Source organism: Protopterus annectens, chromosome 5.part0 (genome assembly GCF_019279795.1).
Source record: "Protopterus annectens isolate FY-2018-M chromosome 5.part0, PAN1.0, whole genome shotgun sequence".
Classification (NCBI taxonomy): Eukaryota; Metazoa; Chordata; order Ceratodontiformes; family Protopteridae; genus Protopterus; species Protopterus annectens.
In genome coordinates, this window is record NC_056735.1 from 44956887 (window position 1) to 44980994 (window position 24108).

The window sequence follows — 24108 nt, forward strand, 5'->3', positions numbered from 1 at the left end:
ATTTTGGCCAACAGACTAAAAACATCCAGCATTATATCATCTGAACAATCTGGTTTCATGATGGGCAGGCAGGCAGGCAAACATGGGACAGTACTCTCACTATACATGCAGCTATTTAACTACTGAGGAAAGATAAACACCCCAGATATGCTCTCACCTTGGACACAACTAAAGCATTTGATAGAGTAAACTTAGATTTTCTATACTTAACACTGTCATATTAGAATATCCACTGAAGAATTCATTGAACTAATTAAAACGTTTTACAAGTCCTCCACCACAACACTTTTCTTGAACAAGACACAGTCTAACCCAATAAAAATAATTAATGGTACTAGACAAGGCTACTCCCTATCACCCTATCTCTTTAACCTCAATATTGAACCCTTACTTATATATATAAAATAAAGAACATTCCACCATATTCCGGAGATTCTGCATAATAACCTAACCTTAACAGCATATGCAGATTACATTAACATATACTTTCAGCTACCAAATACAGACCTAAACAAAATCCTAAATGCTGTTGAAAATTTTTCTAAAGTGTCAAATTATGAAATCAACACCTTGAACTCCTTCATATTCACACTTAACCCCCTGGGCCATAATATAGCTTATTTTCCATACACTTCTATTAAAACAAGCTACTCACTTAAATAATTAGGGGTAAACTTTGAGCATAATCATAAATCAAACATGCAAAATAACCTTCTAAAAAATGGACGGCTGTAAAGCTAGATCTGCAGAGATGGGAAAACATGAATTTCCCAATATTATCTAAAACTGCAATAGTTAAAATTAATATTCTTCCAAAACTTCTATACCAACTCAATGCCGGTAATATTACAATTTGTAAATCATTTTACAAAAAAGTAAATAAGGACCTATCCAAATTTATTTGGTATCCAAAAACAACCAGAATTTGTTATACAAAATTAATGCTACCAACCATAAAGGAAGCATGGGGTTACCAGATTTTGAACTGTACTATAAAGTAGTCTGTTTTGACAGAATTATCCAGATTGTTGAGTATAACCCACTGAGCAATGATTGGTTCCTAACGATGGGTTAAATTATGGCACAATCACATTAAAGAATACAGAATTAACCCCAAAGCCCTCCCCTTCATGGACATTTCAAACTTAAAAAAATTTAAAGTACATAACTTACTTAATCATAAAATTCTCATGTTCCAATAACTTTTTGAATATCTAAGCCTTTCACATATTCTAAAGCTATTACAACCAATTCATTTAAACCCAAACTTAACAATAGGGACTAAGATGTTAAATCTAGCCCAATATCCATTAATCAAAAACTTCATAATTTGAGACTTCTACAAACTTAAAAATAAAACCACCAACAAAATCGGGGAAAACTTCAACTTAAGCAAAAAATACATTATTATCATTAGACAAATCATGGAACTCATTGCAACTTTCAAAAACATATCCAAAGATGTGCAAACAGATGTTAATACTTCATTAATGATTCTGAGATGTCTATTGTATAAAAAGAAAAGGCTTTCTACTGTGTACAAATTAGGTTCATAGGTTCATACTAGGCTGTCTGCCCTAGGGCATTTATAAGCTTAGCCAGAGTGTGTTTGGCTTTCGCCACCCATTTTAAATGAATTTTGCTATGCCCTTTTTCGAGGTTAGTATACTGTGCCTCTGTCTAACAGTGACACAGAAGTGATACCCGGGGTAAACCTACGATCTCCCATCCACTCATCAAGATTCCTCTTGAAGAGAGTCAATGAGGGACTCTGCCTAACCTGGACTGGGATTTTATTCCAGAGTGAAGGGAGCCTCTGGGTTATGAATCTGTCCCTCCAGCATGTCCTATTTATTTCAGTGCTGAGGTTCAAGTCTCGAGCACGTAGCTTGATGGGATTTGGATTTTCTGAGGTGCAGCATGTCCATTAATTCCGGGTTGGACATGGCTTTATACGTCAGGCACAGATCGCCTCTGAGCAGGCGGTATGCCACTGAGTAGAGCTGGAGTTTCTTTAAACGGGCAGCATATGGCATCTGTTTGAGTCCTTTGATCCTCTTGGTGAGGTACTTTTGGGGTCTTTCCAGTTGCTGCAGGTGTCTGGTAAGGTACAACCCAAAAGGGGCATTGTACTCAATTATGGGCCTGATGAGGGATGAGTAAAGAGGCACGATGACCTCCCCTGATCTAGATGTGAATCCCTTCATGATTAGGTAGGCTATATAAAATGTTTTCTAACCACTTTGGCCACGTGGTTGTCAAATGAGAGATTGCTATCAACTTGGGTCCCCAGGTCCCTAATTACTTCTTCTGTACTTAATGGATTACCACCTATGTGGTAATTTGTGGGCACTTTGTTTTTGCCAAAGGGGATGACTATACACTTTTTGGCGTTTAGCTTGAGGCCATGGCTCTGGCACCAGTTGTCTGTTTCTATGAGGCCCTTTTGGAGGATGCTTGTGTCAGCTTGAGAGTCGATTATGATGTCCAGTTTGCAGTCATCTGTGAACTTGGTCAGCCACAGTCCTTCCGTGTTGGCCTGTACCTCCGAGAAATATATACTGAACAAGAGAGGTCCCAGGACTGAGCCTTGTGGGATGCCACTTGTAACTGGTTTGGAGTCTGACATGGCTCCAACAATTCTAACCATGTGGGTTCTGTCCTTGAGCTAGTTTGCAATCCATCTAGTGACATAGGGTTTATATTTAAGCTGGTGAGCTTATCTATAATGCCTGAGTGGGGTATTGTATCGAAGGCTTTTGCGAGGTCCAGGTAGGCTGTGTGGACCACCTTCCCCTTGTCAATGGCTTTGGTGGCTGTTTCAAAGAAATCGACCAGGTTTAAGAGGCAGGATCTGCCCTTAACAGATCCGAACTGGGTAGGATCCAGTGTCTGTAGGTCCCCAATATCTTTATTTATGAGGTCCATGATGATCCTTTCCATAGCTTTGCAGACCAAGCTAGTCAGGCTTATGGGGCGATAGTTTCCAGGATCCGTTTAGGCACCACCTTTGTGGAGAGGGACCACTGTTGCTGTACGCCACTCTTTGGGTACATATCCTGTAGTAAGGCTGAGATTGAACAGTAGTTTTATGTTTGGGTTTAGCTCTTCTTAGAGTTCATGTAGGACGCAGCCCGGGACTCCGTCCAGTCCCATTGATGCTGTGTTTTTTGCTTTGGAGAGGGCGGCTCTTACCTGAACATCTGAGATGTCAGGGGGGCAGCACTCTGCTGGGATAGATATTTGCCCTGTTGGTGGGGAGGGGGGGGAGAAGTTTGCGCTGAACCTGTCAGCTAGGATGCTGGCAATGTCTGTGGGTTCGGTGTATTTTTTGTCATTTTGGACTAATTCTGAGCATATCTGGGAATTCCCACCCAGGTTCCTAACATAACTAAAGAAAGCCTTGTGATTATCCTTAGTGTCCTGTGCAATTTTCCTCTTGAAGCTGGCCTTAGACGATTTTATGAGTGCCCGTAGTTTTTTGCTAATACTGATCAGAGATGCCTTCCCTTTTTGGGATTTTGCTCTATCATGTAGTAGCTTCCTCCTTCTATTGTATAGTTTGTTTATGGGTGGGGTCCACCAGACAGGACGTCTGCCTTTGGAGGATTGGGTCTTGGTTTTATTTGCGATTGCATGATCCATGCATTCCTGAAGGTGTTCATAGAATGCGTTTATAAAGGATTCTGCAGTCTGGGCCGTATTTTCCACAGGCCCGGGGGCTTTGAAGGATTCCACCTTGGTTTTGAGGAGTGTGAAATTTGCTTTAGAGAAGTTTTTCACTTTGGTTTTCTGGGCAGGGGGAGGGGTCGGGATGTGAATATCCAGTGAGATTAGTTTATGGTCTGATCTTACCAGTGAGGGATACACTTCTGGTCTGGAGCATAGAGTCCCCATGTTGGTGATGATCAGGTCCAGTATGTTTTCCTCTTGTGGGAGTGGTAACAAGTTGTTCCATAGCATTTGAGTTTATAAATTCTAGGAACCTTTGGGCTAGGGTGTTGGAGCTAGAGTAATGCTCCCAGTCTATGTTTGGGTAGTTGAAGTCGCCCAATATAATGGTGTTTGGAGAGACCTTCATATTTTCCAGTGTTCTCAGGAAGGCCGAGTGGGGTTCCTGGGTTTGGGAGGGTGGTCTGTAGCAGGCTATAAACTGGAAGGCAGTTTTACCCACTGTTAGTTGCACATGGATAGTCTCTGATGCTTCGTGCTGTGCCACCAACCTGGAGGTGTGGGTATCTTTGACGAATATTGATACTCCCCCTCCTTTTGTGGTTTGGTCCATGTTTTGGGGCCAAAAAGCATGGTATGAGGTATAACCTGGTAGTGCTGGGGTGCTCTCGGGAGCCTTGAACCAGGTTTCTGTTACTGCACAGATATCAGTGTTCTCCATGCTAAGGAGAGTTTCGAGTGCGTGCATCTTGAGGTTTAGACTTCTGGTGTTGAGTAGCATTACTCTTAGTTTCTTATCCCTTGTGATACCTATGGAAGTGGGTTTGTCTTTTGAGCCTTGCCTAAAAAAGGCACTATGGGGGTAGCAAGAGCCTTTGCCAATATCCGAAAGCCCAGGGGTGACAAGTGCAAGCCGTCCCTAGCGAAGCATCGTGGCTTGTCGAGCATGTCATCCCAGGCTGACAGGCACTGGATCCCCTTTGAATGACACCAATACTTAAGCCAGTTGTTGAAATTGATCATCTTGTTTTCATATTGTGGCATCATTCTTGGTGAGGGTAAGATGCTACTCAAGGTCAGGGTCATACCGGCCTGGGCTACATGCTCAGGGAGCTCCTCTATGTCTCTTTTCATGTAGTCCAGGGAGGTACATCTCATGTCATTCACACCAGCATGGACAATGACTGAGTCATATTTGTACTTGCCTTGGAGTGACCTGAGTGCTTGTGTTATGTGGCGGATCCTAGTGCCCGACAGGCAGCTCACCGTGACCTTCTCCTTGTTCAGCCTGGTGAGCGGGACGTCAGTGTGCCTGACGATAGAGTCACCTATTACAAGTGTATCAGGTGTGTTGTTTAGCCTTAAGGGCTGTGACTGTTCGGCACACTGGCTTTGTGAGCTATGTGTTGCACATGTTTTGTTTTGGGGTAGCGGTTGTTTGGGTGTCTGCTTTGGAGGTCTCTGCTGCTTAGGCAGATTTTTATTTAGAGCCTCCAAGTATGTTTTTGTGTGTTTATGTGTTTGGTTTGCTGTCATGGTAGGTCTATGTGAGACTGGAATTGTAGTGAGTGTGGTTTCCTTCTCCTCCTGACTGGTTATGCCAGTACTGAGTTGAGAGATCTTAGCCTCCAGTTTGGCTATATGGTTGCATCTCTCACATGTGTTGGAATTTGTTGGGAGGAGGAGAGGGTTGTCTGTGTACATGAGGCAGTTGTAACATTGCTTCAAGATTCCCAGATTCACCAGCTGGACCGGAGAGGATATTGACAACTGACCTTTGGACATGCTAGAATAGTATTGGGAATTCCTTTATAATTGAAAAAAAGGGCCAATGGGGAACAAGGTATTCAAGGGGAGTTTGTGAGGGTGTAGTGCTTTTAATTTTTAGTGCTGACTTATATAATTGCTTTAGTGAGCAAGTGCCAGGTAACTTAAATGCAATGTGTTACAGGTAACTTAAATGCAAAAACGACAAACAGTAACTTTCTTTCAAGTGAAACAAGGAAATAAGTACAGTAAGCAATGCAGATATCACTAGGGATCCACAGAAGCGCTGAAAAGCCGCGTTTTAGGTGGAATTAGCGTTTCAGGGAAATAACAAGCATACAAACAAAGCTAGATTCAGCAGGCCTGGATCTAGTCTATGCTACAGCAAACAAGGTGTACCAATTTCAGTAAGAAACAGTTCAAATATGCAGGCACTATAAGCCTTTAACCAGAAATTCCCAGCCTTCACCCTGTACCCTGTTCTCTAAATATTGGAATGGAATAAACAATAAAATTACCTTGGAACAAATTTCACTTGCTGTAAAAAATACTGTTAAATTATCTCCTTTTAGAAATCTACTATATACACAATTAATGATCAATAATGACGCTTATTTCACACCAATTAGATTGAACAAATTTAACTCAAACTCTTGCCCTTTCTGCCCGAAGATGCATGCAGACCTACTTCACATACTTTGGTATTGCAAATTTGCTCAAAATCTATGGGGTTCATTAAGAGTCAGGCTAGAAAAGATGGGATATGGGCAAACTATTTCATGAGAGTTTACAGTCCTTCACATTACCACAGACAGAATACCCAAGCAGAAATCCCACATTCTTATCAAATTGGTTAGATAGATCCAAATTAGCATGGGAGGGATATAGAAACATGGCACTCAAATACATCACCTCCCATAAAATAAGAAATAGTAAAAAACGTTCCTGCTTCCAGAAGTTTTGGGGTTTTCTCATTGACCACATTCTTAAGGAATTAATACTCTTTGTAGATATTACAGACATTAGCTTATAATAATCACTATCTTCTGTCCTTTGAATACGTAATAATATAATAAGCAGGATAAATTCTGCAGTTTCGCATTAACTGTATAGGACATATGAAACAGTAAACGCCCTGCTCTACGAGATTTCTTATCGTAGCAGTTGTAAATATTGTATATAGTTTTGGGTGAACTTAAGGTCAAAAATCTTTATATCAAGTCATACTACTATTTTTTTAATGCAAAGCTATCAACAGTACTGCTGTTTATGTGCCATTTCATTGTTTTTTGTAACCTTGCTGGTAAATTATCTATATGGTCTTACTCCCAATATGGTTGTATTCTTGGTTTGTATGTACCCATTTTGTACATTGGACTGTTGTAAATTTGTTGTTAAATTATCTCTGAAATAAATAAAACAGATTTCTGAGAAAAAAAAAGTTTTTGATTTTCTTAGTGAGGAAGTCTTTTATTAATTCCAGTTGTGACAAGTACATAATGAAAGCATTATAGTTAACAGTTGGCCTAATGAATGCTGAGTACAGTGGAATGAATTATATCCCTAGACCCAGATGCCATCCCTTTAGATATTAGCTGTGGAATTATTTGATTTGTCTGATATGGAGGCAAACTTTTCTAAATGTATTAGAGTTAGTAAATATGAGTGAAGGCTGTGTAAGGTGGATAAGTTTTTGTCTGTTAAAATATTACAAAAGATGTGTTAAAGTATCATCAAATCTTGAGGGTATTTCTTTTATTTTATTTTTTATATTCCAATTGTTTTTAGGCTTTTTTAAATTGGCACATTTTTAAACATCTTTTTTTTGTTAACAGTTATTTTTTGTATGCTAAATTAAGTAGATGTGATTTATTAACAAAAAGAGAATGTTTTGTAGATGGCAGCCAAAGATTTTTGGAGCACCATCGGAGATGGAGTACTATTATTTGACCATAATGTTGTTTTCAAAATACTTTTAAGATCTGCAGAACCTTGTCTGTATTAGTTTGTAACTTGTTTACTTCTTAGTTGAATGGATAACCATTCAGCTTTACAACTGGTGAAACAGTTAAAGTAGTAATTTTCTGTTCTGGGTGATTAGTCATAAACTGACCAATTGCGTTTAGTGTAGTTTGCCACCTGTTTGGGTATTTTTCACAAAACTAAATGTCGTGTTCCAATGTAGGAATAAGGAAACTGATGTCCTTCATGGATGCATCTGCAGTCATAACAAGTGGGTTGTCCTGTCGTCAGGCAGCCCTTCAGTCGGCCGGATTCCAAAGTCCGGGTCCGGCTTCGGCTGATGTCGCACTCCACCCGACGTCATCTCTGTTGGTCTTCGGGTATAAAGGCATCAGCCGACGCCATTTTCCTCAGTCTTTCTTGCCGTGGCGCCAAGCAGAAGCTGTTCGCAAGTGCCGGTCGGTCGGATCCAGAGATTACTTCTACCGAATACTACTTCAAGACTTCTAAAGCTAAGTACCCCGTTGGGGACTCTTTCTTGCCTCAGCCGATGTCAGAAAAAGTTAACAATTGTTTAAACTGTGGGAAACAAATACCTCATAAAGATTTCCACTCTTACTGTCTGCCTTGTTTAGGCCCAGCCCACGACGTAGCAGCCTGTTCGGCCTGTGCTTCTTTCAACCGACGAACGCTTAGGCGTCGGTCGGAGTTTGCAGAACAGTTTTTCGGTTCTGATTTTGCGTACATTATGCCGTCGGATCCTCCGACTACCCAATCTAGCAAAAAACACAAAGATAAAGACCGACACTCGCGGTCCGCGGTTTCGGCCGAAACCATGGTCAAGCAAACCGCGAGTGTCTCGGTTTCGGCCGAAACCGAGAAAACTGAACAAAGTACAGCTGAACCTATTCCTACACTGAGGCCCCTGCTACAACTCTTGAAACGACTTCAGAAACTTTACCCACTACGGTGGTTGACTTATCAGACACCATCCCCTTGGATGTTTCTACCCCAGCACGTGGTGCTGCTAGGCCTCCAGCAGCCATGTCCATTAAGGCCTTCGCCAGGGCTAAAGCAGCCAAGACTACTAAAACAGTGCCTGTTAAACCACCCACATCCAGGCCCTCTTCTAGTTCTCAAATGCTTACTTTGGCAGAAGATTTAATTTCTTTAATTAGAGGATCTCAATCTCACCCAGACAGGGCCTCTCAGCCCCCAGAGAAGAGACCTAGGGCAGAGCCCCCCGAGCCAGTGTCCTCTGATGATTCTGCTGATGAATCAGACATAACTGACCAGCCAGAGGCTCCCTTCTCCAATTTTGAAGATTCTGATGCTGAAGAATCCATCCCAGCTGCTTCCCCACCAGAAGAATTCTCCTTTGGGGAAACCTTGCATGCCATGCGAGAACAGTTCCAATGGCAGCAACAGGATTTTTCAGACTCCAGAAAAAGACTTAGGACTTTTCTGCACCTCCCACAGCACAGGCCCTTAGCTATACCCCTGTTCTCTCTGTGGTGGATGATGCTTTCAATGATGTTTGCTCCGCTCCAGATTCTTTACCCCAGCCCCTGCCAAACCAGACAGATTTTACAGGGTGCCAGATACTCATCACCACCTTTACAAGGCTCCACTTGCAGACCCAGAAACTATATCCCAGGGCCCCAAGGCAGTAGCCGACCATAGCTAAAACCCTATTCCTTCTGAAAGGGAAGCAAGGTCATTAGACAGATGGGGTAAAAGGTCTACACTTCAGCTACTCTCTCAGCTAGAGCTTTAAACTGTCAGTTTCACATGATACAATACCAAGAGTTTATGCTGGATCAGTTAACTAAAAACTAACCACTGATGAATCTCTTGATAAGAAATATGTATTAGAGATGGTAAATAACATACAACAGGTTAGCAACCATTCCTTAAAATGTGGCTATGATGCACTGGAGGCTTCATTTAGATCAGCCATGACAGGCACAGTGATAAGAAGGCATGCATGGCTAAAGGAACAAGCTTTACCGGATCATGTTAAAGCTAAGTTGCTAGATGCTCCTATGGACAAGACAAGTTTGTTTGGTACATCTGCCCAGCAGGTTATGAAGAAAATGGAAGAAAAGGCAAAATCTGTTCAAACTGTTAAAGATTTCTTGCAGGTTCAACCCCAAGGTTTAGCAGGAACTGGCCTGCCAAAATTGGTCCTTTCCTGACTCCACAAAATTTCAAAGGGCAGGAATAGACGCTCCAGAGGCAGAAACCAATCCAGAGGAGGTGCCTACAGAGGAAGACAGTGGCAAGGTAACAACAGAGGCACAGACACAGCCACTGCCACTACATCAACACAACCACAGTGACTTAACCCTAAATCCGCCTACCAGGAACAAATAGCAGCTCCTCTAGGCGGAAAGTTAACCTTATTTTCAAAGAACTGGCACTACATAACAAAGGACAAGTGGATTTTACAAACCATAGATCAAGGTTACCGGTTTCACTTCCACACTTTTCCAGTCAAAAGAGGAATGCCAAATCTACCTCCAAATCAAAAACAGAGGCTCTACGCCAGATAATGGAGTTAGCAAACATGAGAGCTGTGGAAAGAGTGCCAACAGCAGAGCAAGGAAAGGGTTCTACTCCAGACTATTCCTAGTTCCAAGAAAGGAAAAAGTTGGAGACCAATTCTCGACCTGTCCACCTTAAATACATACATCATTGTCCCAAAATTCAAAATGCTGACCCTACAGCAACTTCTTCCCATGCTGGGCAAGGAGTCTTGGCTGGTAACTCTAGATCTCAAGGAGGCATACCTGCACGTCCCCATTCGACCAATCTGCAGAAGATACCTCAGATTTCTTGCAGGATCAGAGCACTATCAATTCTCAGCATTGCCTTTTGGCTTATCTACTGCCCAGAGTATTCACAAAATGCCTGGCATCAGTAATCGCCCATTGCAGACTTCAAGGAATTCAAATTTACCCATACCTGGACGACTGCCTGCTACAAGGGGACAACAAAAGCAAGCTGACAACAGATTTACAAAGGGTCATTTACTTGCTACAAGCACTGGGATACACAGTCAATTTACAAAAGTCAAGGCTGATACCATCCCAAACAAGGACATTCTTGGGCTGAATTGGACACAGTAAAACAAATGGCATTCCTGACTACAGAAAACAAAAAGAACTCCTCTATACTTCTTGGCACTAACAAAACTGAACAAGTTAACAGCAAGAAAAGTACTGCAGGCCTTGGGCTTCATGGCATCATGCATAATCTTGGTTCCATTTGCCAGATTACATATGAGAAAACTACAGTGGTACCTAAAGAATTTATGGTCCCAACACAGACACAGTCTAGAAACAGAAATCCCACTAATTCCATGCTTAAAACAGGAGTTCCTATGGTGGGCTCAGGCATGCCAGTCAAACCCAGGCCTACCCTTTCGCAGATGTCAAGCAAGCCAGACCATCACAACAGACGCTTCAGACCTAGGATGGGGGCCCACATGCTGGACAAATGCGTGCAAGGATTGTGGACACAGGATCAACTTCAACTGCACATCAACCTAAAAGAAATGCTGGCAGTAAAACTGGCAATCCAAAAGTTCAAACCATTTCTCAAAGAGGGCCAGTTGATGATAAGGACAGACAACACCACAGTCATGTGGTACATCAACAAACAGGGAGGCACTCATTCATACCCCTATGCAGAATGACCTTGGAGCTGTGGACCCTGGCACTCAGCTACAACATCCAGTTACAGGCAATATTTGTACCAGGGAAAGACAATACCCTAGCAGACATATTAAGCAGAACCACTTCGGATGCCCACGAATGGAAGCTTCACCCCGACATCTTCAAGACCATCTCAAAGAAATGGGGAATGCCACAGATAGACCTATTCGCATCACCTCTCAATCACCAGCTCAAGAAATTCTGCACAAGGACATTCCACCCATTAGCATGGAAAGTGGATTCGCTCTCTTTCAACTGGAAAGGCCTAACAGCATATGCATTCCCGCCTCTTCCTTTGATACACAAGGTACTACTGAAAATCAAGGAAGAACGTCCAAGGATTATCCTGATAGCTCCAAACTGGCCAAGACAACACTGGTACCCACTACTGAGGAGCATGTCTCGAACAATATGTGGACAATTCCCTGATGCCTTTGATGTTAACGCAGAACAACTACAGCATCATACATCCAAACCTAAAAACCTTGCAACTGACTGCATGGAACATCACATAACAGCAGCTATTCCAGAACTTTCCCAAAGAGTTAAAGACATTATTCTTGAAGCACGCAGACCTTCAACAAGAAGGAACTATGCTGGAAAATGGAAAAGGTTTGTCATCTGGAGTACGGAAAGAGGAAAAGATGTGTCAAACATAGATATGCCTAACATTCTGGAGTATCTGGCCGAACTTCTTCATTCAGGCCTGTCCTACTCCTCCATCAAGATACATGCATCAGCTATTTCAGCAGAATACAGCTTTGATACACCTGTTTTTCGCACCCTTTGCTCAGGCAATTCCTCAGAGGAATCAAGAATGTAAAACCTCCAAGGAAACCACCATTACCAGCTTGGGATTTAAACTTTGTGCTAGAAAAGTTGACACTAGCACCCTTTGAACCAGCAGCAACAGCAGACCTACAACACCTGTCATGGAAAACTGCTTTCCTACTGGCAATTACTTCAGCAAGGAGGGTTTCAGAACTACAGGCCTTAATGGCAGTGCAACCCTTCCTAATCTTCCACCAAGATAGAGTGTCCATGAGGATTAATCCTACATTTATGCCTAAGGTGGTATCCAGAGTGTCTTTAAACCAGGCAATCCACCTACCTACCTTCTTTCCCAACCCACAAAACAGAGGGAAAGAATACTGCATACCTTGATGTACATAGACAGCTACGCTACTACTTGGACAGAACAAAAATAGCAGAAAGACTGACCAACTTTTTGTAGCCTATGCAACAGGAAGGGAAGGAAAAGCTATTTCCAAACAGACAATCTCCAAATGGATAGGAAATTGCATACGATTCTGTTACTCCTTCCATGGAAAACCAATTCCACAGAACATAAGACCTCATTCTACAAGGGCAACAGCCACTACCACAGCCTTCTTACGAGGAGTGGCAACCAAAGACATCATTGAGGCGGCTACTTGGACCTCCGTGCATACATTTGCCAAGCATTATAATTTGCCTCTATATTCCAGATCCCGAGCAGGGTTTGCCACTGCTGTACTGCAAGGGATCCTAAACACACCATAATCTACTTTTATCCTCCTCCCTAGTTGGCTATGGTATTCTACCCACTTGTTATGACTGCAGATGCATCCATGAAGGACATAGTACAGTTTTGTACCTACCATAAATGTAGATGTCCGAACTGGATAGCATCTGCAGTCAGGATTACCCTCCCTCCATCCCCTCTGTGGTACTCCTAGGGTGTTTACCCTTCTAATAGCTAGCTGTTGGGGAGTCTTTATGGTGTATTTGTTTGTGTATATGTACATACATGCTTATTGTTGTGTTTACCTCTATCTATTTGGAAACATTGGCATCTATCCAAATTTTAGCCTGCAAGAGGGCTACTGGCATCTGGGGCAAGAAACACTGAGGAAAATGGCGTCGGCTGATGCCTTTATACCCGAAGACCAACAGAGATGACGTCAGGTGGAGTGCGACATCAGCCGAAGCCGGACCCGGACTTTGGAATCCGGCCGACTGAAGGGCTGCCTGACGACAGGACAACCCACTTGTTATGACTGCAGATGCTATCCAGTTCGGACATCTACATTTATGGTAGGTACAAAACTGTACTTTTTCTAGTCTGGGGTCCAAACATCTGCTGTCTGACTGCCCCGTTTGTGTGGCCTTTAACCCATGCGCCCTTTTGGATCGTCGGAATAAGCTAATTTTGAAGGGGATCTTGCCTGCTTCTGGAGGTCAAACAGTTGAGCTTCAAGGATGTTAAACAAAGAGCCACCTCCACTTCCCCATGGGCTTCTTCCTCTTCTCTTGAGGAGAAAAGACCTAGACTGAAGGATCCAAGTTCCCCGGATCCGAACAGGCCTAAAGTGCCTTTGGATCTGACAGTCCTGTTGGCTGTGAAGCCTGTTCCTGATACATCCATGGATCCTGAAGCATTGAGTCCGAGGTCTCAGAGCTGAACTTCAGTTTTGGCACCTATGCATGCCTCTCTGGCCCCTACCTCCAAAATTACTTCACCTATAATATCCAGGCACTCCTCTGCTTCCTCTAGGTCATCTGAGAGCCTTCTTAGATCTGACATGGACAGGATGATGTGCAGCTTTCTCAAGGCACAGATAGAATTGGGTTCTTTTGCCATCTCCATCCCACCTAGGATCTGTGAGATCTCCAGTTCCTTCTCCTCGTGCTCCTCTTCCAATCCTAACTATTGTTTCTGAATCCCTGGGTCTGGTTTCTCCAAGAGGGCCATCAGCAGATCCTAGGAAAAGGATTTCTTCAGGGTCCCAGACTGACCCGGCTCTGATGATGTTGGGGCAGAGTGGGTCTCAGAACACCGATGTCCAATATGACAACATTTGAAAATAAATAAATTATTTTCATCTCTCAAAACTTTTTAACTTTAACATGGGAGTTATGCTAACTGCTTCACTAAGTTCTGGGTGCCTATAGATGGTAAGTCCTGGTACTATAGATGTACGGGATCTTTATACCGTCATTCCACATAATATAGCTTTAGAATGGACACAAGATTACTTGCAAAGAAATGGAATTGAACAAGGGAACATCAATAATGCTACTGAATTATTAGAGATCGTTTTAAAGAACAATTTCATATATTTTGAGAACAATATATTTAAACAAAAAGAAGGGGGTAGCAATGGGGTCCCCTGTGGGTTCATTCTTAGCAAATGTTGTCATGTTGGAATGGGAGTGTAGGCATGTTTTTGGTGGTCATCACAACAGTGCTATAAAGTTTTATTTATGTTACTTGGATGACATCTTCCTTATTTGGAGTAAACAGGTCCCTGAATTAATGGAATTTATTCACTACATTAATACAAGTACAGACTTCCTGGCCTTCACACATTCTTATAATCAGGAGAGTATGCCATACTTAGATGTTCTTACAGAAAAAAATAGGGATTTAGGAAGATACACTGCTAGTGTGTACCGGAAGCCCACATACTCGAACATGTTACTACATTTCTCAAGCTGCTACCCGTTCAAACAGAAAAGGGCAGTGGTAAATGGGCAGCTTGTTAGGGCTGCCCGTGTGAGTAGTTTGGACATTGATTTTTTAAGGCAATGTAAAACATTAGTGAACATGTTCAACAGGAGGGGTTACCCCATCTAATGGTGCATGAATTAATTGATGAGGTCCGTTTTAAAAGGGAGACAGGGTTTTATAAACCTATATTGGCAGGACAAGGGGGTAGTTGACAGAACAACCGCTGACCAGAATAGTGATTTAAAGAACTACACAAGTGCACTGGTGACTGCATTTAGCAGGGATAGTTCTAAAATAATTAAAGGGAAGGCTATCAAAGTTCAAGGGAGGTATAACTGTGACACTATGGGGGTGATTTATGGGGCTCAGTGCCAAAATTGTGAAGGTTTTTATGTAGGAAAAAAATGAGCGAAAATTGTGTAATCACATTTATGAGCACACTTATGACATAAGGAAGAAAAAGACAACCAATGCTCTTTTTAGACATTTAGAGAACTTCCCCGAGCACACTTTTAAATTTAGTGTGTTAGAAAAGATAGAGAAGAATCCGAGGGGAGGTCCTTGGTTAGTATATTTGGAGAGACAGGAGGTAATATGGCATTTGTGACTTGAAGCCTATAGGTACCCAGGATGTAATGAAGCAGTTAGCATAACTCCCATGTTAAAGTTAGAAACTTTTGAGAGATGAAAAGAATTCACAGGTTTTATTGATTTATTTTTTAACTTTATGAGTTGAATACATGTATTCAGATAGGAATGTATTTTAAAACTATTTATACAACATATATATGTTACTTGAATTTTCTTATGTTTATGGTGCTGATCCTTGCATGGTTTATTATTGCTTGCACTTTTAAACATGAACTTTTTAAGTATATACAAAGTATGAGGATACGTCTTTAAATTTTTCATCTAAGGCTAGTGATCACATGACTTGCCTCTCTTTGATATACAACACGTATTCTGTGTTCAAAACTATGTAGAAGTTTTTAGAGTTTAAAAACAAAAGCACTTACATTGTATTAAACGTGGTTTGAATATTAAGTTTGGCTGTGTTGTTGTCTTTTGGACTCGGCTTTTGCTTTTTGTTTTTATATACAGTGATGAATATCAACCAGACTGTCCAATTATCAGTTTTCTTCCCAAACCATTCCAACAAGGGTGAATACATGTTGCATTTCCTTGATGTTCATAGGTAACTGCTTTTCTATTTGCATAGGACAAAGAAACATCAAAAGTTAGAGCAATTGCAGTGTCGAAGATAACTCTCATTAAGTGGATTACGAATTGCATTTCTACCATTTATTCTTCAGACAGTATACAGCTACCCTGTCCTCCAAAAGCATATTCTACAAGATGTATGGCCACTTCATCTGCCTTTTCTACCAGAACTTCAATTGATGAAATTTTGTGCTGCAGCAACTTGGTCCAGGCCTCATACCTTTGTGTCTCACTATAAGTTAGACATTGTTTCTACAAATAGACCATCCTTGTGCTCCAGCATATACTTCCATGAGGGCCACCTAAGGAACTACGTAGCTGGGGTCTACATTGAATCAGTGAACACTTAAAAAAGTGAACGCTGATTCATCTACCCTAGTTCAGCGAACGCTGAAAATCCCAAACACCCGGAACAGCAAATTTTTTCTCAGGGAAAGAAATCGCTGGGCCGGTTTTGGGAGTTTGCTGTTTCCTCCACTGTGGTTCAATCTCGAAGCTGGTATATTTAAGTAGGGGGGTGTGGGGTTTTTTTTTTTTTTTTTTTTTTTTTTTGTGGAACAGTGATTTTTTTCCCTGGGAAAAAAATCTCTGTTCTGAGTGTTCATCATTTTCAGCATTCGCTGAACTAGGGTCGATGAATAAGTGTTTGCTTTTTTAAGCATTCACTTATTTAATATAGACCCCGTAGCTGGGTACTTTGACCCAGAAGTGAGGAAGAATGAAATGGACATCAGATTAGATGTTATGTACTTACCACAACTTGGCATTTCTGTACAATTTCATTCTTTCTCACGTCCCTTCCCATCTGGCCCCCATCTTAATTGCTTAGAGACACTTAGAAATTCAGAAACCCATAGGTTCTTAGTTTGAGCTCCAGAATATGGCTGCCTTTTTATTAAATTAACAGTACAGAATAGGTGTGTACCCTTTTGGTAAATTGTTCCCTAGGCAGCAAACTCGATCTGAAGGTTAGACAGGTGTGAGGCATTATGGGAGAGGGAGGAGCCTGAGGCTGGGATCATAGTCTTGTACTGAATCAGATCCGATGTTGGATCCTAAACCCAGAAGTGAGGATGAATGAAACTGGACAACACAGATGCCAAGTTACGGTAAGTACATAACTTCTATTTTTAGTGTTAAGCTGTACTGCATAACTTATACTATACAAGTCATCATTAACCTAGGACAGAGGTTATATTGCACATGGTTTGTTAGTTCCTGCTACTGTCCTTGATAACGTCTGGTATGCCAACTCATTTATCCACTTTACAAAGAAGTGCACAGCTACAAGATGTGTGCTAGTCTGACAAATAATTTGCACTTTTTTCCCTGAAATTCTGTTACACTGTGGTGAGGTGGTCTGTAAATGCTGATGTATATCAGTAATTTACTGTATTAAATGCTGATGTGCATCTGTGATTTACATTATTAAATGCTGCTGTATATATCTGATTTGTTATATCAAATGCAGATATATATCTCTGATTCACATTATTATATGCTGCTGTATATATCTGATTTATTGTATCAAATGCAGTTATATATCTCTGATTCACATTATTATATGCTGCTGTATATATCTGATTTATTGTATCAAATGCAGATATATATCTCTGATTTACATTATTATATGCTGCTGTATATATCTGATTTATTATATCAAATGCAGTTATATATCTCTGATTCACATTATTATATGCTGCTGTATATATCTGATTATATCAAATGCAGATATATATCTCTCTGATTTACATTATTATATGCTGCTGTAGATATCTGATTTATTGTATCAAATGCAGATATATATCTCTGATTCACATTATTAAATGCTGATGCACATGAATAGTTTATTATATTAAATGCCAATGTATATCTGTAACTTTATTGTATCAAATTAACTGTATTTAGTCTTTCAGAATACATGGGGAAGACCAAGGTTACTAGTGTACACTTTGCCAAATTATCATAGCTTGCCTAGCAAAAACCTGGAACCCCAAAAACCTACAAATTCACTGTGTTTTTACTGAACTTTATAATAAAAAAGATACTTGCTTTAATTCAAGTGACTTTTTTTCCTTTTTCATTGCTTAGGATCAGCTGGTACAAGGTTGTAATTCTGTACTTTGTCCACTGCAAGAATTTCATGAAGCTGTAGCACAGTATACACTCAGCCCAGAGGAATATCACACAAACTGTAATCAGGCGCGGAAAGCAGATGGTGGTCAGATGCGAAGTTAACTACACAGCTTGAGAACTTCACTGAAGATCCCTAACCAAACTTACCATCTCCATATTAAAAATGTAGTTCAGTTCAGTGAAATCTTTTCATTTCAGTTCCAGGTGTTGTTTTCTTCAGGCTGGATCTGGAAATATTTCAATACATTTAAAATATGAAGGTGCATGACTGCTCATAGCAGTCAAATTAAAGGGTCAGCATATAATTTTTGGACTCTTCATTGTGTGATTTTCTTGAAATCTAGCAGAGGAAATGCCACAGAAATTAGAATTTGTATGGATATATTTATTTATTTTTTGTTTTAATTTGGACAGACCTGCATATCTGACATATTTACCAAAATCAAGAAATGAAATTTGAAGAACTGTCTCAGTAGAGGGTATTGTAATGATAGGACATCTTAAGATGTACTGTATTGTGGATACACACTGCATCTCATGAGACTTTGTGTGCCACGAAACAGCAAGCACACATTTAAGGGCATGCCCTTGTGTGGTACTGCATTCCTGTATGGAGTATTTATTTATTCTTAAGCCTGTTCTTGATTTCACAACTTCCTAAGATACTGTTGAAAGTGTCCAGCTCCTTGGGTCAGCAGAGTCCTGGCTGATCGAGTTGTCACATCATGTTGAAGTTTCTTTTTAGTCATTCAGTTCACTGTTTATCAGAAATATTTGACACTGGAAATTAGTTTAAAAGGCTTTGTTTGGTTGAAATTTTAAAATGTTTGTGGTTGAAAATGCAGTAATTTTTTATGTAATTTTACATCTAATTTTATCAAGGGGAAAGAGAACCCCTTAAATGTTCCTCCCGTCTCAGTTTGGTCCTGATTTAAGGAGGTGCTTCCTTCCCTTTACACACACATTGATGTAAAACACTGGGGATGATATGCTGTGCAGAGTAATAAGTGGGCGTACTGCATGACTGAGTCACAGTGTTTATGATGTGCTGTGCAGAGTAATAAGTGGGCATACTGTATGACTGAGTGACTTAGTGTTTATGATATGCTGTGCAGAGTAATAACTGGGCATACTGTATGACTGAGTGACTTAGTGTTTATGATATGCTGTGCAGAGTAATAACTGGGCATACTGTATGACTGAGTCACTTAGTGTTTATGATATGCTGTGCAGAGTAATAAGTGGGCATACTGTATGACTGAGTGACTTAGTGTTTATGATATGCTGTGCAGAGTAATAACTGGGCATACTGTATGACTGAGTGACTTAGTGTTTATGATATGCTGTGCAGAGTAATAACTGGGCATACTGTATGACTGAGTCACTTAGTGTTTATGATATGCTGTGCAGAGTAATAAGTGGGCATACTGTATGACTGAGTGACTTAGTGTTTATGATATGCTGTGCAGAGTAATAACTGGGCATACTGTATGACTGAGTGACTTAGTGTTTATGATATGCTGTGCAGAGTAATAACTGGGCATACTGTATGACTGAGTCACTTAGTGTTTATGATATGCTGTGCAGAGTAATAAGTGGGCATACTGTATGACTGAGTGACTTAGTGTTTATGATATGCTGTGCAGAGTAATAACTGGGCATACTGTATGACTGAGTCACTTAGTGTTTATGATATGCTGTGCAGAGTAATAACTGGGCATACTGTATGACTGAGTGACTTAGTGTTTATGATATGCTGTGCAGAGTAATAACTGGGCATACTGTATGACTGAGTGACTTAGTGTTTATGATATGCTGTGCAGAGTAATAACTGGGCATACTGTATGACTGAGTGACTTAGTGTTTATGATATGCTGTGCAGAGTAATAACTGGGCATACTGTATGACTGAGTGACTTAGTGTTTATGATATGCTGTGCAGAGTAATAACTGGGCATACTGTATGACTGAGTGACTTAGTGTTTATGATATGCTGTGCAGAGTAATAACTGGGCGTACTGCATGACTGAGTCACAGTGTTTATGATGTGCTGTGCAGAGTAATAACTGGGCGTACTGTATGACTGAGTCACTTAGTGTGCATGATATGCTGTGCAGAGTAATAAGTGGATGTGCTGTATGACTGAGTCACTTAGTGTTTTACTGTCTTTTTGAATCAAGTGCAAGTAGCAAACCCTTGATGTTGTGTATAATCTCCTTACAATATACAATAACATATGATGCAGTTTTTAATACAAAAGCTGAGCTGCTTTTGCATTTTATTTTGCCGATAAGGAATGCTCCTTGAAAATTTCTTTCAACTGTAACCCCCCTGCCATGACATAGTGAAAGACTGAACCCCCAATGTCTCCTTACCTAAAATAATACATACGTCTACTGTGTTTCCATGCTAGCTGCATCATTACCTTTTCTTCCTCAAAGACAAGTTGTCAAGTAAGAACTGCAGCTGGAAAACTTTAAATTGAAATCTATATATAAAATTCTCTGTTTTTTTTTAAATTATATACAACAATATAGTACTGAAAATTACATTCAAGTTTTTTCTTTTTCTTCTTTTTTTTTTTTTTAAGTAGGTTTTTTTCTTACTCTGAATGTTTTGCAGTTGCCCAGTGCATACCGTGACATCATTTTATGAGTGTGGTAGAAAATTTGAATTTAAATTTGACAGTTGAAATAAAAAATAGCACAGTGTAAATTTCATTTTTCTCAAAATGTTTTGCAACTTTAACATGAGAAATGTAACCAGAAATTAAATTAATTGTAAAACAAAAAATAATCAAAAGATGAGCAATACACTTTAACCAAGGTGCAACACATTGTAGACAGTCTCACCTTATTATTAAAGAATTAAAAAAAAAATATTATATTAAGCAAAATCAAACGTAATTAATTTGGTTTTGATTAAAACTATTTTTGTATTCTTAATACAGCTATGACTGCCCTCATTTTGATCTACAATTTTGTTCTTCCTACATAATTTCTTCTTTTTCAGTTTTGTGTATATACTGAATTAGACATAATTGCTGTACTCAGACCAGCTAATTGCTTCACATCTCCCCTTCATACATCTTCATGCCAGGTTGTCATAGCACAGCTATTTAACCATATCCATTATATATATTCTTTTACCCTTTCATTTGTTATAACATGTTCATCAAAAAGACGTTTGCTACAGGAGTTACATTTCTGACTGGGGTATCAGCCATCAGGTGAATATTTGTCTAGCTGGATCTTTTGCAGTGGATTTTTAAATACCTTTATTAAATTATAAAGCAGGCAAACATACACTAGCAGAAAAGAAAACAGACCATATCAATTTTTCCATGTACATACATTAGACATCACGTCTTTTATTTCTTTGTAACTGAAACATTACATACATTGTTGAATTCTGCCATCCCTTAAACCTCACTCATCCTTATCCTGCATGTATTCTATTCTGCATGTATTGCTCCTACAATTTCCATTATTTGTATGTAACATTTTCTAAAGACCCATCTTCCAGTTCTTTTATAATATTCAGTACTTACTTTACAGTTAGTTTACTTTGATTTCCATTTTCTAGTAATTGTAATAGAATGAAACTTAATAAGGCCTTAGCTCAAAAGAATAATTTCCTTAGTTACAGCCATTTGCTCACCCAATATTTGCAACAGAATCCTGTTTGGCATCTACTTTTCTCAAGTAAAAGCCAATACCAAAGGGTCTGGCTGACTAAGATTGCAGAGACTGCAAGCTAGGAGCAGTCAATGAATCCCCAAATGACTTGGCCATCCAGCAGTAAGGTGTGTCTCAAAAAAAAAAAAACTGGTGCCAAAATCATGTACTGAAACTAAATGCCAAAAATGCATTATTGTATCCTTTGGGAAGTCATCTACCCCAGGGAACTACCACAATAACAATAACCCCCAAGAGATAACCCAGTTGTTAGGGATTTGGTAACTTATGTTGACTGTGACCTATTGACCAACATGCATCCATTGTGGTAAGAAAGTCCTTCTATATTGCTCAACTTATAAACAAAGAGATTGTGTTTAGATCTAAGGATGTCATTGTCCCCCTTTACTTAGCATTCATTACACCAATTAAATATAATGCCCCTTTGGCATGCATCTGCCCAGACACATACAACAAATGGAACACCCACAGAGATACCTTACTAAAAGGCTACAAGGCCTGAATAACATCCTACATGGACCAACTCAAAGCCCTGTACTATACTATACTCTCCATCCTACAGATTGCTAAGAGGAGACCTGTGTCTGGCATGCAAGGCATCCTCCAACCCATTACTGATGGATTTACTGCACATCAGCAAGTCAAATGGCATCAGAAATACTCTATCTGGGGATATAAACATCTTGTACAACATCTACAGAAAGATTTAGAGTGACAGGTATATCTTGCAGAGGATACCATTGCTGTGGAACAGACTCCCCATTTATATAAAACAAAGTTCATCCCTGTCCATATTTAAGCACAACTTAAATCAATGGATGGGAAAAAGAACATTTATCTCAGTAGTCCCCTGTAATACTAATGGACAGAGGCAGCTCCTAAATGCTTTATCCAGTGCATGGGTCCCCTTAAATTATCTATGATATGATCCCAGTTATTCTCATTGGTGGTAATATATAATTATCGACCACAGGATGGGTAAGGCCAATGTATAACCAAACGGGAGAGGTTATTTCAAGTAAAAAAAGGGAAAGTGGCTAGGCATAAAATGACCCAAAATGGCAGCCTAGTACTTATCTAGGAGTACTCTGTGGGGAATTATTTTTTAAATCTGTCAACTCATTACACTCCCAAAACATATAATCCCAGTTACCCTTTTCTTCCTCATCATATTGCCAACATTTACTGTCTACATGAGGAACAATTCTTTGAAGTCTGCTTGAGGTAAAAATATACCTATGGATGCATTTCCAAGTAAAGATCCTAAACCTTCTGGACTTTGTTGCATACTTGGGAGCCATATGTTGTTCTCTTGTAAATTGCTTTTCCAGACTCTCTTCCTAATCGTTTCTAACCTCCTCTGATTCCTATAATTATTGTGCAATATTGTATATACTTTACTAATTATTCCTTTTTAGCAGCAGCTTCTGTTCTAGAGTCAACTAAAAACTCTGACAGAATGAGTCTGTCACTTAAGATTCCCCTTTTTCTTTTCCTATATTCTGATATAAAATCCCTAGTAGAGAAGGCAGTCTTCAGCCTACAGTCCAAACTTCGTAGCCTCATCCCATTCTTGTTACCTTTCCCTCTCTAATTATTTGCTGCCAGTACCTTTGTTCTTTTGCCAGTTTTCTCCAGTAAGTTCCAGTACGTTCCAACCCTGCTTGCATATTTTCTGTACCCCCTACTTGCAGTCATCCCTATTGGCAAAATCTCCTTTCTGCATTCTTGTGCTGCCGTAGATGCTCATCATATTGATCATTGCTGCAGTAGCCTTAGTTATAGGGGTTATATCCTGCCAAGGATAATAAGTCAGCTTCCAAAGCTTCAGGGCACCTTCTATGCACCCAAACTGTCAGGCAGCTTGGGCTGACTAAATGACAAATTTAGGCATGAAGCCCTTCAGAGCTTTACTGCCGCCAAAGAGTATGCTCCTCTGAGGCTGTCAAGGATCAGTGGTCAGCTTGCTCTGCTCCTTTGCTGGGCAGATATGTTTTCTTTGGGGGGAGAATTCCATTTTGTTATGTGTTGCTGTTTTATCACTTTCCTCTTCAGGAAAGTTATTTTAAAGATAGGAGTGATGTGTTTTAATGAACTATCACAAAACTGTAATGTACATTTAAACGCAGCACTTATTTTTTCTGTCAGTTTAAAAGTGGTGTAAAGTAAATTAACACATTTTTTTCTGTGGAGAAATTGTGCTTATTTTGTTTTCATGGGGTTGGCATAGTATTTTAAAGTGTGTTTTACTGTGTTTTTCCATAAAAAATGTAACTTTTATTAACTATTGTTTTTACCAGCATTTGTTGCTTGTCTACTGGGAAAGAGGCCCAATTTTCAGCTTGACCATGGAACACATTATTGGGCCCATGGTTGGTCTTTCCTCCAAGCACAAAAATAAATAATTAAGCAAACAGCCTCACGGTTTGCCTCAGCCACAA

The 24108-nt window shown here is 40.1% G+C and overlaps 1 protein-coding gene across 2 annotated transcripts in view; it reads left to right on the forward strand.

The window, feature by feature from the left end:
- The window catches only part of ACP6 (acid phosphatase 6, lysophosphatidic), a 725976-nt gene extending 707701 nt beyond the window's left edge, over positions 1-18275 (forward strand). For both annotated transcript variants that reach the window (XM_044072107.1, XM_044072108.1), the window contains exon 10: positions 17926-18275. In XM_044072107.1, coding sequence (XP_043928042.1) covers positions 17926-18072 — 147 coding nt within the window. In that variant the 3' untranslated portion in view covers positions 18073-18275. The remainder of the gene's footprint in view (positions 1-17925) is intronic.
- The last annotated feature ends 5833 nt before the right edge of the window (positions 18276-24108 follow it).